This window comes from Borostomias antarcticus (assembly GCF_949987555.1).
Source record: "Borostomias antarcticus genome assembly, chromosome: 21".
Classification (NCBI taxonomy): Eukaryota; Metazoa; Chordata; class Actinopteri; order Stomiiformes; family Stomiidae; genus Borostomias; species Borostomias antarcticus.
This window is the reverse complement of record NC_140254.1, coordinates 12,533,322-12,550,821: the sequence shown is the minus strand read 5'-3', so window position 1 is coordinate 12,550,821 and position 17,500 is coordinate 12,533,322. Positions and strand designations below refer to the sequence as shown.

Sequence of the window (17,500 nt, the reverse complement as noted above, 5' to 3'; positions counted from 1 at the left end):
TGTATATCATTGCCCCACCGGTACGATCTAGGCATCTAAACGGCTTTTCAGGATTCCAAATGTGCGCTCAATCACACCGCGCGTCCTGATGTGAGCCCAGTTGTACGCCGCCTCTCCAACGTTGGAAGGATTACGCACGGGAGTCATCATCCATGGCTGAAGATGATACCTGCCGTCACCTATGATACAAAAGCAAAATATTTTCAAGACCATTCAAATAAAACAAATATTGTGTAGGCTATGTTTTTATTTATTTATTTATTTATTTATTTATACCTATAGCCTATCGGCCCCCAGCCGTTCAATGAACAGCTATAGGGAATGCGCAGTTTCGCGTATAGGCTATTATACGCACAGTTTCGTGCTATGTAGGCTATTATATTCATTGGGGGAGCTTGGACTCGCTGGGGACGGGTGGAGAGACGCATAGTCAACTGAGCCTCCCCAGACGCGACTTCATCCTCCAGTTGGCTGAAGAGCTGCGCGCTCTGGTGTCCAAACAGTTACCGCGGTGGTTCTAGTGTTAAATCAAAAAGTGACCTTCTTCTAAATATTCTCTCACGAACAACATGCCTGGCATTGCGATGCCTTCGCCTCGCAACAATCACCGCTGCCATGATCAGCGGACAGGCTGGCCATGACACCCCTTGCGCTTAAATACCACCACGTTTCTGAAAACGGTATTAATTTCACTTTAACTGCGTGAGGCAATTTGCGCCGATGTTTGTGAATTGGGCGGGTTTTGCAATAATGTTCATTTGCATAGAAAGGGGAACATTCTCCGCCCATATTACCTAATTTAAATATGAGCTAATAACACCGGCGCAGAGCAACGCAATGACGAACGCAACGCAGTTAACACCGTATTTCACCCTTTGCGAGGGCTTTGTGAATAGCAAACATAATTTTTTACTTATTTGCACAGGCTTTGCGTCAGGAAAAGCTGCGCAATCCTTTAGTGAATTCGCCCCTCACACTGAAACATGCAGCATCACATGCACACAAACATACATAGACATCAGGGTTAATTTTAGCAGCTAAGCACACATGTAGACACTCACACAAACACACAAACGAAAGCTACTAAAGCTACTAAATTACTCATATGAAAACACAGTCAAACATTCAAAAGTACAGTAATAAACATGAACAGGCACTCAAACATCCCTCCTCTCCCTCTCTCTCTCTCCCTCTCTTTCTCTCTTTCTCTTCTTCCCTCTCTGTCTCTCTCTCTCTCTCACACACACACACACACACACACACACACACACACACACACATTAAACTCATTAACATCCCTTGGGGACACCACCTACAGATTGTGGCATCTTCATGTTGTTTAAAAACATAAATCACTTGTGAGGCTCCTGGGGGAGAAGGGATCTCTGGGAGTTGAGTCAGTTTTTTCTCAGTCCAAGTCTCAGCTGTAACCAACTCAGTAGCAGAGAGGAGGAATTAGAGAGGGAGGGAGGGAGGGAGAGAGAGAGGGAGAGAGGGAGGGAGAGTGAGGGAGAGAGAGAGGGAGGGAGAGAGGGAGGGAGAGAGGATGAGGCATGAGGAGGATTGTGTGATAGAAGGTGAGAGATGAGGACGAGAGAAACAGAGAGGAGGGAGAAAGCGGGAGAGATGAGAAAGACGGAGGAAAAAGAGAGCGAGGGGAAAGGGCGAGAGAGAGAAAAGAGAGAAAGAGAGAGAAGGAGGCACTTATCCCAGGCCTGCCATTTGTTTACATTGAGTCGCAGCTTTACGTTGAGTGGCTCTGCGGCAGACTGTGATTTATTGCTTTGTTTTGAAGCAATTCAAAGCCAGAAATGTTTTAAATTGCCATGCACCCCCCCACCCCCCACCAGCCTCTACGCCCCCACAGCCAGCGACTCCAGGTGTCTGGTTATGTACCCACTGCAGGGAAGCTCTCAGCAACCAAACCGAGATACATCTGACGCCGACTGTTTTGGCTGTTGGGAGTAATCAAGACAGCAGATTGTACATCTTCCCTTAATCACAGACCCGGGAGTGAGGGGAGGCTGTTGAGTAAAGCTGCTGTGGTCACTCAGATGGTCTCTGTGATTTTCACACACGGCGGCTTACTTTTGAGTGTGTGTGAGGTCTTTTCTACAGGAGACAGATTTTTTTTTTTTTTTAAGACAGGGACAAGGTACTGTAGACATTTACCCTATAGAATAGGGAGAGATGCACTGTACAAGGTTATAGCTAGACAGCTAATTTCCACCCGCAGTCCCTGGGCTAGATTGTAGCCCAGGAATCTGATTGTAGAATCAGATTGTACATACTGATTCATGTCTTGTCTTATGTCACTGACTTTGTGATACTATAATGATTTGTCTTATCTTGTTTGTTACAGTGCCTGTTCCCACCCAGGCCCCGACCAGACCGCCCCCAACCACCCCTCCCTCTGTCATCCCCTCCGCTATAGAAGGTAAGACTAAAGACCTGCTGTACATACTCTCAGGACCTGTATCTATCCCGGTAAATACACTCAGGACCTGTATCTATACCTGTACATATACCCAGGACCTGTATCTATACCTGTAAATACACCCAGGACCTGTATCTATACCTGTAAATACACCCAGGACCTGCATCTATACCTGTAAATACACCCAGGACCTGTATCTATACCTGTAAATACACCCAGGACCTGTATCTATACCTGTAAATACACCCAGGACCTGCATCTATACCTGTAAATACACCCAGGACCTGTATCTTTAGTAGCCTTTATTTAAACTCAAGAAGTCACATTGAGGTTTTCACCTCATTTTCAAGTGCGTTGAGTTGACAAATAAAAACATATACTAAGCAATCAACAACAATAAATAAAACATGGTAAACATAATAATACCTGTAAATACACCTAGGACCTGTATCTATACTTGTAAATACACCCAAGACCTGTATCTATACCTGTAAATACACACAGGACCTGTATCTATACCTGTAAATACACCCAGGACCTGCATCTATACCTGTAAATGCACCCAGGGCCGGTATCTATACCTGTAAATGCACCCAGGGCCGGTATCTATACCTGTACATACACCCAGGACCTGTATCTATACCTGTAAATACACCCAGGACCTGCATCTATACCTGTAAATACACTCAGGACCTGTATCTATACCTGTAAATACACACAGGACCTGTATCTATACCTGTAAATACACTCAGGACCTGTATCTATACCTGTAAATACATTAAGGACCTGCATCTATACCTGTAAATACACCCAGGATCTGTATCTATACCTGTAAATACATCCAGGACCTGTATCTATACCTGTAAATACACCCAGTACCTGTATCTATACCTGTAAATGCACCCAGGACCTGTATCTATACCTGTAAATACACCCAGGACCTGCATCTATACCTGTAAATACACCCAGGACCTGTACATCTACAGCTGTAAATACACACAGAGCCTATACCTGTAAATACACCCAGGACCTGTAAATCTATAACTGTTAATACATACCGGACCTTTAAATCTATACCTGTAAATACAAACAGGACCTATAAATCTATACCTGTAAATGCACTCAGGACCTGTAAATCTATACCTGTAAATACACACAGGACCTGTAAATGGTAAATGGACTGCACCTATATAGCGCTTTTCCACCTTAGCGGCACTCAAAGCGCTTTACAATGGCCTCTCATTCACCCATGTCTTCCCAGCGTTGTTTTTTTGGGCTGGAAATTTAACCATTGTGCATTAGTAGCCTAAAACAATGAATAAACACTCAATATATGATGTGAAATGTATTATTTTCTTCTTAGATAAGTGGGCATATGAGCTATGTTTATTTAAAAAAAAAAAAAAAAAAACATTATGCGCACAGATTCGAAGAAAAAGAAGCACCGGTTAGTTTAAGCCCTACTACAGCGGTGGATCAGAGGCATTGGCCAACTACAGCGGTGGATCAGAGGCATTGGCCAACTACAGCGGTGGATCAGAGGCATTGGCCAACTAAAGCGGTGGATCAGAGGCATTGGCCAACTACAGCGGTGGATCAGAGGCATGCACTGCATAGTGTGCAGTGTCAGTGTCTCACGTAGGCTAATAACAATAATAATGTAGGCTAATCTATTATAATTGCTGTAGCATATTAACCATGATCTAATAATAAAATTACAACAATAATAGCCTACCAATAGCCTGCTTATGAATACAGGTTAATAAATATCATGATAGCGCGTTATATAGCCTATTCTAGGTATCTCCACAACCGTGGATAGTCAATCCCGGAGATGAGCTCTTTGCTATGCACTCCAGATCTATGCTACTGAAGACGGCACTCGGTCTGTTCGAGCGACTTTTTGTTGCCACTGAGGAGCCTTCCCAAGTCCAACCACCACCAAATCAGGGAACGGAATCAACCGAACAGAGTCAAACCACCCTGAGCCTGCAGGCTGAACTACAGCAAGCAATCAATGTGTGTATGAAAAGTCCCGAGCCAAAGGAGAAGTGTGGGAATGACCTGGCTGCAGAATATCCTGTCAAAGGAATATGCGCTCTTCAAGGCAACACAAGTGCGCCCCAAAAATCTGCAGCTGCTCTACGCGGTTCTTGGCACTATTCAGCCGACGTCTGTAGAAGCCGAGCGAGCCTTCTCAGTGTGCGGACAGTTCGTCACTAAGCTTAGAAACCGCTCCATCAATGCTCTTTGCTTCCTCAAGTCCCACTTTATCAAACATAGGAAAGTGTTTGCCTAATCGAGATGGGATAGGAATTTGGTTCATTTAAATGTTTAGGCTTAGGCCTAGTGTAGCCTACAATGTAAGCGCAAGGTTGTTTTTTTTACTTTTAAATTGTGAATTTGAGCTTTTTCGTTTTCACATGTTGATTTTTATAAATAAAACGTTTAATGTGATATATTATTATAAAATATAATTATTATGTTGCATTTTTTTGTCTACATAGCATAAATCCAATTTTAAAAAGCACTTCCAATTTCTACAGGAAATCCCGGGAAACCCGGGAAATGGTCTGAAAAATCCAGGGATTTATAATCAGATAAATCCGGGAAATTCAGCAACCCTACTGTAGATCTATAACTGTAAATACATACCAGATCTGTAAATCTGGTTCAGTTTCAGATGGGGTTAAACGGACCTAGCTAAAGGCCCCGGTGGAATGAGCTGCCCAGGGTTCCAGCAGAGAGGTTTAAAGAATACACTTTATTAGAGCTCCCTGGTCCCCCTGTTGCCAGGGAAACAGCCCTGTCAGTTCTGCGATTCCTGTCTTTGACATTCAAATCCCGGCACGCTCCCTCTGACAGGCAGCTGAGAAGGCCAGACTCTGCCTCTCGACTGCACTGTCATAGCCGGGCTGGTGTTATAGTAACTGATGGTGTTATAGTAGTGATGGTGTTATAGTAACTGATGGTGTTATAGTAGTGATGGTGTTATAGTAGCTGATGGTGTTATAGTAACTGATGGTGTTATAGTAACTGATAGTGTTATAGTAACTGATGGTGTTATAGTAGTGATGGTGTTATAGTAGTGATGGTGTTATAGTAACTGATGGTGTTATAGTAACTGATAGTGTTATAGTAGTGATGGTGTTATAGTAACTGATGGTGTTATAGTAGTGATGGTGTTATAGTAGTGATGGTGTTATAGTAACTGATGGTGTTATAGTAACTGATGGTGTTATAGTAGCTGATGGTGTTATAGTAACTGATGGTGTTATAGTAACTGATGGTGTTATAGTAGTGATGGTGTTATAGTAACTGATGGTGTTATAGTAACTGATGGTGTTATAGTAGCTGATGGTGTTATAGTAACTGATGGTGTTATAGTAGTGATGGTGTTATAGTAGTGATGGTGTTATAGTAACTGATGGTGTTATAGTAGTGATGGTGTTATAGTAACTGATGGTGTTATAGTAACTGATGGTGTTATAGTAGTGATGGTGTTATAGTAGTGATGGTGTTATAGTAGTGATGGTGTTATAGTAACTGATGGTGTTATAGTAACTGATGGTGTTATAGTAGTGATGGTGTTATAGTAACTGATGGTGTTATAGTAACTGATGGTGTTATAGTAACTAATGGTGTTATAGTAACTGATGGTGTTATAGTAGTGATGGTGTTATAGTAGTTATGGTGTTATAGTAACTGATGGTGTTATAGTAGTGATGGTGTTATAGTAGTGATGGTGTTATAGTAACTGATGGTGTTATAGTAACTGATGGTGTTATAGTAACTGATGGTGTTATAGTAACTGATGGTGTTATAGTAGTGATGGTGTTATAGTAACTGATGGTGTTATAGTAACTGATGGTGTTATAGTAACTAATGGTGTTATAGTAACTGATGGTGTTATAGTAGTGATGGTGTTATAGTAACTGATGGTGTTATAGTAACTAATGGTGTTATAGTAACTGATGGTGTTATAGTAGTGATGGTGTTATAGTAGTGATGGTGTTATAGTAGTGATGGTGTTATAGTAGTGATGGTGTTATAGTAACTGATGGTGTTATAGTAGTGATGGTGTTATAGTAACTGATGGTGTTATAGTAGTTATGGTGTTATAGTAACTGATGGTGTTATAGTAGTGATGGTGTTATAGTAGTGATGGTGTTATAGTAACTGATGGTGTTATAGTAACTGATGGTGTTATAGTAACTGTGTCTATTGTAGCCTATGTCACCCCCTCTCCTCCCAAACAGCCTGACAAGGTTGGCCTCGTAAAAGTCAGTTGAAATCTTCCCTCAACCGCTCAGAGCTCTACGCCAGATCTGTTTTTCCCAGGCCTATAATTCCGCTTGTTCGGCCTGTTTAGTCAGAGGACACGCCAACGCAGGTGTGGGCAGCACGGTGGCTCAGTGGTTAGCACTGTCGCCTCACAGCAAGAAGGTCCTGGGTTCGAATCACGGTCGTTCCAGGTCCTTTCTGTGTGGAGTTTGCATGTTCTCCCCGTGCCTGCGTGGGTTCCCTCTGGGTACTCCAGCTTCCCCCACCATCATAAAGACATGCAACGTATGAATGTGAATGAATGTTGGTGGTGGTCGGAGGGGCCGTAGGCGCTGGTTGGCAGCCACGCTTCTGTCAGTCTGCCCCAGGGCAGCTGTGACTACAGATGTAGCTTACCACCACCGGCATGACTGTGTCTGAATGAATACTGGACTCTGTAAAGCGCTCTGGGTATCATGAAGGGCGCTATATAAATCCAACTTGATTGATTGAACGCATGCAACTCCATCACTTTTCCCTCCCCAGACCGGACATTTGGTGTATATTTCTCTTTGGTTCCTGCTGGTATAAAAGGATAAAAGGATACAGGGAGCGAACAGCAGGAGATGAAGTGTTTGTTGTTGTTGTTGTTGTTAGTAGTTCCAGTCTTGACCCACCGGGACTGGCAGGAGAGAGGGAGACAGAGAGGAAGTGGTTGACCTTAACTGGCCAATCACGGTAGCACTTCATCCCTCCTGCTAACCTGTGGAGAATGAGCTCCAATCTTCTATCTGTGATTGATAATGCTGACTGCTGAAACTCTGCCTCTCTGTCTCTCCCCTTCCCTCTCTCCCTCTCACCTTCGTCCACACACACCCCTCTTCCCCTCCTCCCCTCCACACACCCCCTCCTCCCCTCCAACCCCCCCTCCTCCTCCTCCCCTCCAACCCCCCCTCTTCCCCTCCAACCCCCCCTCCTCCCCCCTCCTCCCCTCCAACCCCACCTCTTCCCCTCCACCCACCCCCTCCTCCCCTCCACCCCCCCCCCTCTTCCCCTCCTCCCCCCTCCTCCCCTCCACACACCCCCTCCTCCCCTCCAACCCCCCCTCCTCCTCCTCCCCTCCAACCCCCCCTCTTCCCCTCCAACCCCCCCTCCTCCCCCCTCCTCCCCTCCAACCCCACCTCTTCCCCTCCACCCACCCCCTCCTCCCCTCCACCCCCCCCCTCTTCCCCTCCTCCCCCCTCCTCCCCTCCACACACCCCCTCCTCCCCTCCACACACCCCTCCTTCCCTCCTAACCCCCCTCCTTCCCTCCAACCCCCTCCTCCCCTCCAACCCCCCCTCCTCCCCTCCAAACCCCCCTCCTCCCCTCCACACACCCCCCTCCTCCCCACCACACACCCCCTCCTCCCCCCAGTGTGCAAGGCAGCGAAGGCTGACCTGGTCTTCCTGGTGGACGGGTCCTGGAGTATAGGAGACGACAACTTCCACAAGATCATCCGCTTCCTGCACAGCACCACGGGAGCCCTGGACCAGATCGGGCCTGATGGGACGCAGGTAGGGCAGCCAATAGAAAACAGCCTGACGGGACGCAGGTAGGGCAGCCAATAGAAAACAGCCTGACGGGACGCAGGTAGGGCAACCAATAGAAAACAGCCCGACGGGACGCAGGTAGGGCAGCCAATAGAAAAACGCCTGACGGGACGCAGGTAGGGCAGCCAATAGAAAACAGCCTGACGGGACGCAGGTAGTGCAGCCAATAGAAAACAGCCCGACGGGACGCAGGTAGGGCAGCCAATAGAAAACAGCCTGACGGGATGCAGGTAGGACAGCCAATAGAAAACAGCCTGACGGGACGCAGGTAGGGCAGCCAATAGAAAACAGCCTGACGGGATGCAGGTAGGACAGCCAATAGAAAACAGCCAGTGTCATATACAGTGCAGTACCATCAGTACCATTCTCAATCAATAGAGGACAACTTGTAGAGTTCATAACCTATTGGACTGTTGCAGTATTTTCTAATAAGCTATTGTCACCCATTGACAAAAAATAATTATACTGTTCCTCTCTCTCCCTCTTTTTTCTCTCTCTTTTTCTCCCTCCTCTCTCTCTTCCCCCTTTCTTTCTCTCCTCTCTTCTCTCCCTCTCTCTCCTGTCTCTCTCCTGTCTCTCTCTCTCCTCTCTCTCTCTTTCTCTCAGGTGGCCATTGCTCAGTTCAGCGACGATGCGAGGACTGAGTTCAAGCTCAACTCCTACAGTGACAAGGAGAGACTGCTGGACGCCATCCAGCGCATCTCCTACAAGGGTGGCAACACCAAGACAGGTACATGTAGATGTGAAAGGGAATGTAACAGAGGTGGTTTGGAACCACACCTTGTCATAATGAGTCAGTACTAGCTGAGACCTGTCAGCTCCAAGCCTCCCGGGACCTTCGAGGACAACAGCTTTGTCTAATCAGTGGCGTATTTAGGGATGGGCAACATGGGCGGCAAGAGGAGCAGAAAAAAAAACTTGGCGAATCTCCGCAGAGTAAACCGCTCCCTCCCCCCACCCCCCGTCAACAATCGCACGTCAATCAGAATTGCCTAATGGCAGACATTCATACTGGACAGATTTTTATTTTTCATTCTTTATCCACAAGGACCAGTTTTAGTATTGTAGCACCGACCCAGAAATCTGTGTATGCACGTACAGTAGAAGTAGACTATCGTGTCCTAATGTAGGCCAGTCTCACAAAGGAACACAACAGATAATCAGAATATAGAAGTAGACCATTGTATCCTAATGTAGGTGAGTCTCACAAAGGAAAATAACAGATAATTAGAAGGCTGAGTCCAGGAGCCTGTAGATCACCCCCCCACACCACACCCCCCCCCCACACAGCGGTGTAACACTCCACAGAGAGAGTGCCAGCCACAGCAATCAGGAGGTGTGAGCTTGTAATCATGCTAGGCTTTCTGGGAGAACAGTGGGACACAGCTTTCCAATCAGCGCTGAGTAGGACCAGGCTCCACCCCCCTGGAGGGAGAGCTCTAGGCGGCAGTCATAACAATACGCTTGTGCCGTCCTGTTGGCCAGGGGCCGTGATTGAGTTGTTTCAGTGATGATAACTGGGGATCGCTCAGAACTTTTGCTGCTGAGTATTTATGGTAATGAGGTTACTCACCGCAGGAAGCTGGCAGGGGGACGGGAGAGAGGCTGGACCTTTCAGTGTCATAATTAACCTTTATCTCTCTCTCTCTCTCTCTCTCTCTCTCTCTCTCTCTCTCTCTGTCTCTCTCTCAATATCCCTCTCTCCCTCTCTCTCTCTCTCTCTCTCTCTCTCTCTCTATCCCCCTCTCTATCTCTCCCTCTATCTCTCTCTATCCCTCTCTCTCTCTGTCCCTCTCCCTCTCTCTCCCTTCATCCTCTTTCTCTTTCCCCCTCACTCCGCTATTCTCCCTCTATTGCTGTCTCTACCACCTCCCCCCTCCCTCCCTCCTCTTCTCCCTCCTGACCCCCTCCCTCCCCCCTCCTCTCCCTCCTGACCCCCTCCCTCCTTCCTCCTCTCCCTCCTGACCCCCTCCCTCCCTCCTCCTCTCCCTCCTGACACCCTCCCTCCCTCCTCCTCTCCCTCCTGACCCCCTCCCTCCCCCCTCCTCTCCCTCCTGACCCCCTCCCTCCCTCCTCCTCTCCCTCCTGACCCCCTCCCTCCCTCCTCCTCTCCCTCCTGACACCCTCCCTCCCTCCTCCTCTCCCTCCTGACCTCCTCCCTCCCTCCTCCTCTCCCTCCTGACCCCCTCCCTCCCCCCTCCTCTCCCTCCTGACCCCCTCCCTCCCTCCTCCTCTCCCTCCTGACGCCCTCCCTCCCCCCTCCTCTCCCTCCCCCCTCCTCTCCCTCCCTCCCCCCTCCCTCCCTCCTCCTCTCCCTCCTGACCCCCTCCCTCCCTCCTCCTCTACCTGCTGACTCCCTCCATGTCTCCAGGCCGGGCCATCCAGCATGTGAAGGAATCCATCTTCACGGCGGAGGGCGGGGTGCGGAGGGGCATCCCCAAGGTCCTGGTGGTCCTGACGGACGGACGCTCCCAGGACGACGTCAACAAGGTCTCCAAGGAGCTGCAGATGGAGGGTGAGTGTGTGTGGGGCGGGGGGGGGGGGGGCAGACATTAAGGATCAGTCACGGAAGAGAGGGGGGAGAAAGCGAGAGATGGGATGGGAGTGAGAGAGAAAGACATGGGAGGTGAAAGAGAGATGGAGCTTCTAAAGACACCTTTTTATACCTTTATACCTCATGTTACTCTCTGTAACATTACAGTTGTAATTTTCTGTGGTGGCTCCCTGCTCCAGATCCATTTTCACTAGCTAAGTTCTGAGGCAAAGAAGAGACGTTAGTTTGTGTCCGACTCCGAAAATTCAAATCCACAAATATGCGTTGTTTGGATAAACTGGCCACATTTTATCATTCTGCATAGTACATAACGATATAAGACAGTATTCAAATGTAATAAAGTAAGATATTGACCGTTGAAGAGCTTAACTTACAATTTCTGTTCTCTTCGGTCAGTTCTGTTTCGGTTTCAACTTTCTTTGAGGTAGCTGATGACGTTTCCTGCGCTCTGCATTGTGGGAAACAGTAGGCCAGAAGTCTGCTCTGATGCATACTGGCAATTTTCCCCGAAATCAGTACGTCATCCGGGTACTTTTCGCATACTGCAGATTTTCTTTTTGTTCGCATACTGCATACTGCATACTGTATTTTGGCAAAATCAGTACATACTACCAGTATAGTAGGCGGTTTCGAAAACAGCCTTTGTCTCCACAATACTACTGTCTTCAGGCTACATCTCCAGGCTACATAGTGTTATATTCCTCTGTCTCCAGACTACATAGTGTTATATTCCTCTGTCTCCAGACTACATAGTGTTATATTCCTCTGTCTCCAGGCTACATAGTTTTATATTCCTCTGTCTCCAGGCTACATAGTGTTTTATTCCTCTGTCTAGAGGCTACATAGTATTATATTCATCTGTCTCCAGGCTACATAGTGTTATATTCCTCTGTCTCCAGGCTACATAGTGTTATATTCCTCTGTCTCCAGGCTACATAGTTTTATATTCCTCTGTCTCCAGGCTACATAGTGTTTGCCATCGGCTTTGCGGACGCCGACTACGGGGAGCTGGTCAGCATCGCCAGCAAGCCCAGCGAGAGGCACGTCTTCTTTGTAGACGATCTGGATGCCTTCAAGAAAATCGAGGAGAAGCTGGTCACCTTCGTCTGCGAGGCTGCCTCTGCCAGTGAGTCCCAGATCGGGCCACCAATCGGCCGTCACCTGTGATGGAACAGTGGCTAAAGCCGAAAGTTTGAAAACCGCTGTTTTAAAAAAATTAATAAGAATGAATATTTTAGATCTTATGGAAAGGGTTAAGATGAGGCAGACAGCTGTTGTAGGAGAACCTGGCTGTACCAGAAACCCAAAAGGGTGACCTGCAGAGAGTTCTATCTGGAAACTTCCTTCAGAGGGTTCTTTTACAGGGATAAACAACGGTTCGACATAACGTTCTTTGTTAGTGAGAGTTTACAGCAGACCAGCTGGCTAACGTGGGGAGGCGTCTGGCGTGATGAGCACAGCGGAAAGCCACCATCTGCTTGTGAAGCAAGCAGCTTTTATTGACAAAACGAACATTCATGTTTTTGTGTTCCAGCTTGTCCGTCAGTTGCAATGAGTGGCAGCACCATGCCAGGTACGAGACCTGACCACGTCGACCATGCTTGATCAGGACCTTGATCTAAACCCCCTCCTGGTTGTGTGTGTGTGTGTTTGTGTGTGTATGTATGTATGTGCATGTTATATATTATGTATATATTGTATTGTATGTATATATGTATATATTATGTACATCCTAGAAGCTTGCTTGTAACTATGAAATGTGACATGTTAAACAATTAAACAACACAACAACAATGTGATTATATTTGGGCCCCTGCATTACATTTTGAATGTGCAGACCTAAATAAAGAATTAAAATGTGTGTGTGTGTGTGTGTGTGTGTGTGTGTGTGTGTGTGTGTGTGTGTGTGTGTGTGTGTGTGTGTGTGTGTGTGTGTGTGTGTAGGTTTCAGGATGATGGAGATGTTTGGGCTGGTGGAGCACCTGTATGGGAGTGTAGCAGGAGTGTCCATGGAACCTGGCACCTTCAACAGCTTCCCCTGCTTCCACTTGCACAATGACGCCCTGCTAGCACAGCCCACCAGGTAATGCTCACATGCTAGCCTGCTAGCACATCCCACCAGGTAATACTAACATGCTAGCCTGCTAGCACAGCCCACCAGGTAACTCACACATGCTAGCCTGCTAGCACAGCCCACCAGGTAACTCACACATGCTAGCCTGCTAGCACAGCCCACCAGGTAATGCTCACATGCTAGCCTGCTAGCACAGCCCACCAGGTAATGCTCACATGCTAGCCTGCTAGCACAGCCCACCAGGTAACTCACACATGCTAGCCTGCTAGCACAGCCCACCAGGTAATGCTAGCCTGCTAGCACAGCCCACCAGGTAATCTTCACACACTAGAGTTAAGTTTTATTTAGCCTACTAGCACAGACCACCAGATAACGTTCACATACAAGAGGTACATTATATTTAGCCTGCTAGTCCAGTCCACCAGGTAATGCTCACATGCTAGCCTGCTTGCACAGCCCATCAGATAACGCTCACATGCTAGCCTGCTAGCACAGCACACCAGGTAACCTTAAGACACTAGAGGTGAGTTTGATTTAGCATGCTGGCGCAGCCCACCAGGTAACGTTCACATACTGTACTAGAGGTACATTTGATTTAGCCTGCTAAGCCAGCACATCAAATAATATGGTCACATACTAGGGTGAACTGAGGGTCAATGTCCCTCAAAGGTGTAATTGAAGATTTATTTTGAACAGACCCTATTGTACTGCCCTCAGGTACAGCCTCATTGGGGTGTCTGCTAATGTAATGTCCTTGTAGCTCCAATCAGAACGACTGCTCTGTGACCTCTAACCCCAGGTACATCCACCCAGAGGGCCTGCCGTCTGACTACACCATCACCATGCTGTTCCGCCTGCTGCCCGAGACGCCGGAGGAGCCCTTTGCATTGTGGGAGATCCTCAATAAGGACAACGAGCCCCTGGTGGGCGTCATCCTGGACAGTGGGTATTATGGGATGCCCTGTGTCTGGGGCTAGTTTCCATGGTGACGTACCATGACTTGACAGCTCCTCCAAAGTTACCTTGACTTTGTCCTCACATTGAACTGAAGTTAACGGCACCATGTCTAAGTTCTATATTATATCCACACTGCATTTAGATATAGATTTGTATCTTAAAGATGAACATACTGTTTATCTGACTGGCTATATCTATATATGTTTATCAGACTGGCTATATCTATATATGTTTATCTGACTGGCTATATCTATATATGTTTATCTGACTGTCTATCTATATATGTTTATCTGACTGTCTCTCTATCGGTAGATATATCTATATATGTTTATCTGACTGTCTCTCTCTTTCTGCAGACGGTGGAAAGACCCTGACCTTCTTCAACTATGACTACAGGGGAGTTTTCCAGACCATCACGTTCGAGGGGCCGGAGATCAAGAAGCTGTTCTACGGCAGCTTCCACAAGGTCAGAGGTCAAACGCGCCTGTCTCACAGCCTCCCTGCAGCGCTGTCTGTGGAGAGCTAGAGGGCATTTACTGTCCTGGTGAAGCCATGTTGTTGACGTCAGTAAGTTAGTCCTGTCTGGTTGTCAACGGAGCTTATGCACCATTATCTCCTGACTCATCTTCTCCAGACTGTCTAACAACCAATTTCCTCCACTATGTGGGCGGAATGTTCCTTTTAGCACTTTGCCTGATGGATTTGTCTGTAATGCGTTTCTATTTTGCCTTTTTTTCTTCCTTTAAGACTACAAAAACGTCACTTCAAGCACCGAGCTTTTAAGTACTCCGTCCCACTGGTTTTACACCAAAAATATGTGTGAAATGACAGAGCTGAGTGTTTGTTTTCTGGCCCGTCTCTGTCTGGACGGCTCTGCTCTGCTCTGCTCGGCCACAGCGGTGTGGAAGAGACACAACCAGGCTTCACTTCCTCTAGCTCACATTTATGGAGGCTCAAAAAAGTCACTGCATTTTTTTGTAACTTTTTCTACTGGGAGGTCTCCTGGCTTATATGTGTCCAGAAAAGGTTATCTTCTGGACGTTGTATCAGGTCTGTTCAGAAACTATCGAGGTCTCCCGTGTGTCCAGACAAGGTTATCTTCTGGACGTTGTATCAGGTGGTGTTCAGAAACTATCCAGGTCTCCAGTGCTTTCATTGTCACAACTCATGTCTCATTACAATATAAATGGCTCTGTACTGCAGAACCGGTTGAAATACTATTTGCAAATACTATCAAATACTTAGGGTGTGCTTGATTAAGTCCCCCAGCACATCATAACCAACGCAGCCCCTTAAGAGCCACTCTGGATACTTTAAGATGTGTTGATGATTGACCACTGTGTGCTGCGCCCTCCCAGCTGCACGTGGCCATCAGCAAGACGAGCGCCAAGGCGCTGGTCGACTGCTCGCTGGTGGGGGAGAAGACCATCAGCGCGGCCGGCAACATCACCACCGACGGGCTGGAGGTGCTGGGCAAGATGGTGCGCTCCAGAGGGAAGAAGGACAACTCCGCTCCGGTGAGGCTCTGTCCACTACATTACACTATTACATCACACTACTGTACATTACATTACACTATTACATCACACTACTGTACATTACATTACACTATTACATCACACTACTGTACATTACATTACACTACATTACACTATTACATCACACTACTGTACATTACATTACACTACATTACACTACACTACACCACATTACACTACATTACATTACATTACACTACATTACACTACATTACACTATTACATTACACTACACTATATTACACTACACCACATTACACTATTACATTACACTAGACTACACTACACTACACTATATTACACTTCACCACATTACACTATTACATTAAACTACAATATATTACACTACACCACATTACACTATTACATTACACTACACTATATTACACTACACCACATTACACTACATGACACTATTATATTACACTACATTACATTGCACTGCATTACACTACATTACATTATACTACATTACACTACATTACATTACACTACATTACATTACAGTTACTTTATTTTACGTTCCATTAAAGTTACATTACATTACTAGTCCGCCACACCAAACAATCTGAGCTCTCCGCCTCCCAGTCATCTGGGTATTTGTGTATTTGAGGAAGTCGCTAGAAAGGTGGGGAGAACAGCTGCTGACAAACCTGCTGCTCTGGATGTCTAATCTCAACCCCTCACATGCTCTGGATGTCTCATCTCAACCCCTCACATGCTCTGGATGTCTAATCTCAACCCCTCACATGCTCTGGATGTCTAATCTCAACCCCTCACATGCTGGATGTCTCATCTCAACCCCTCACATGCTCTGGATGTCTCATCTCAACCCCTCACATGCTCTGGATGTCTTATCTCAACCCCTCACATCCTCTGGATGTCTCATCTCAACCCCTCACATGCTCTGGATGTCTTATCTCAACCCCTCACATGCGGTCAAGGACACGCCGGAAACCATGCTGTCCCCTCAGCCCCCTCCGTAGGGAAGCTACCTGGAGAGCGAGTCACTTTGGAACATGGAGAGAGCTTTTTAAAACATTGAAAATTGAAGTCCCGAGCAGCGTCAGATTGTTTAATTGTTTTATAGCAGCAGACACGGGTGGGAGGAACCAATCTTCCTAGGTGAGCCTTTAGTGGACATACAGTTAAACTGAGTCAGACACGGGTGGGAAGAACAGCTGTTCTCTGGTGGTTCTTTAGCTAGCAGCTAGGCTGGGCAGCATACAGGGGTGGAGAGGTGTGTTTTAGCTAGCAGCTAGGCTGGGCAGCATACAGGGGTGGAGAGGTGTGTTTTAGCTAGCAGCTAGGCTGGGCAGCATACAGGGGTGGAGAGGTGTGTTTAAGCTAGCAGTTAGGCTGGGCAGCATACAGGGGTGGAGAGGTGTGTTTTAGCTAGCAGCTAGGCTGGGCAGCATACAGGGGTGGAGAGGTGTGTTTTAGCTAGCAGCTAGGCTGGGCAGCATACAGGGGTGGAGAGGTGTGTTTTAGCTAGCAGTTAGGCTGGGTAGCATATAGGGGTGGAGAGGTGTGTTTTAGGTAGCAGCTAGGCTGGGCAGCATACAGGGGTGGAGAGGTGTGTTTTAGCTAGCAGCTAGGCTGGGCAGCATACAGGGGTGGAGAGGTGTGTTTGAAAGTCTGTTTGGATTACACTGAGCTTTTTGAGGTGCAGCTGATTTAGTTTTAATGGTGTAACAGATGCTATGGAGTTACATCTCAAAAGGACTCTTACACCCCCCACCCAACGCGTCAACTACAATTAATCAAGTGCACCCTCAAACTGTAATACTACATGAATGTAACTCAGACAGACAGCAGTGTAGCTTCTCAGAGTCCAGACAGTCCAAACACAGTTGATCAGTTATATTAGGAGAGGCGGTTTCCAGACTCATAGTTCCTTTGAGTCCACAGTGATATTTAGTTTTGTATTCATGCAGGGCGTCCCTTTAAGACCAGATCTCTTCTGCAAGGCAGCCCTGCTGAACCCCTGAAAACAACGAGTGCTGCTTCATGTCAATGTCAGACAACATATAATATATAATACAAAATACATGAATCAGATTCAGAGACAGAGAAGAGATTTAA

General features: G+C 46.9%; 1 protein-coding gene across 1 annotated transcript in view; it reads left to right on the top strand.

Moving 5' to 3' along the window:
* The window catches only part of col14a1b (collagen, type XIV, alpha 1b), a gene marked incomplete at both ends in the record, with an annotated part of 115,224 nt that overhangs the window by 82,833 nt on the left and 14,891 nt on the right, over positions 1-17,500 (top strand). Inside the window, 10 exons of the mRNA XM_084454942.1 lie at positions 2,363-2,437; positions 8,117-8,256; positions 8,899-9,022; positions 10,664-10,807; positions 11,808-11,972; positions 12,381-12,419; positions 12,791-12,929; positions 13,720-13,862; positions 14,234-14,343; positions 15,236-15,394. Coding sequence (XP_084311068.1) covers positions 2,363-2,437; positions 8,117-8,256; positions 8,899-9,022; positions 10,664-10,807; positions 11,808-11,972; positions 12,381-12,419; positions 12,791-12,929; positions 13,720-13,862; positions 14,234-14,343; positions 15,236-15,394 — 1,238 coding nt within the window. The remainder of the gene's footprint in view (positions 1-2,362; positions 2,438-8,116; positions 8,257-8,898; positions 9,023-10,663; positions 10,808-11,807; positions 11,973-12,380; positions 12,420-12,790; positions 12,930-13,719; positions 13,863-14,233; positions 14,344-15,235; positions 15,395-17,500) is intronic.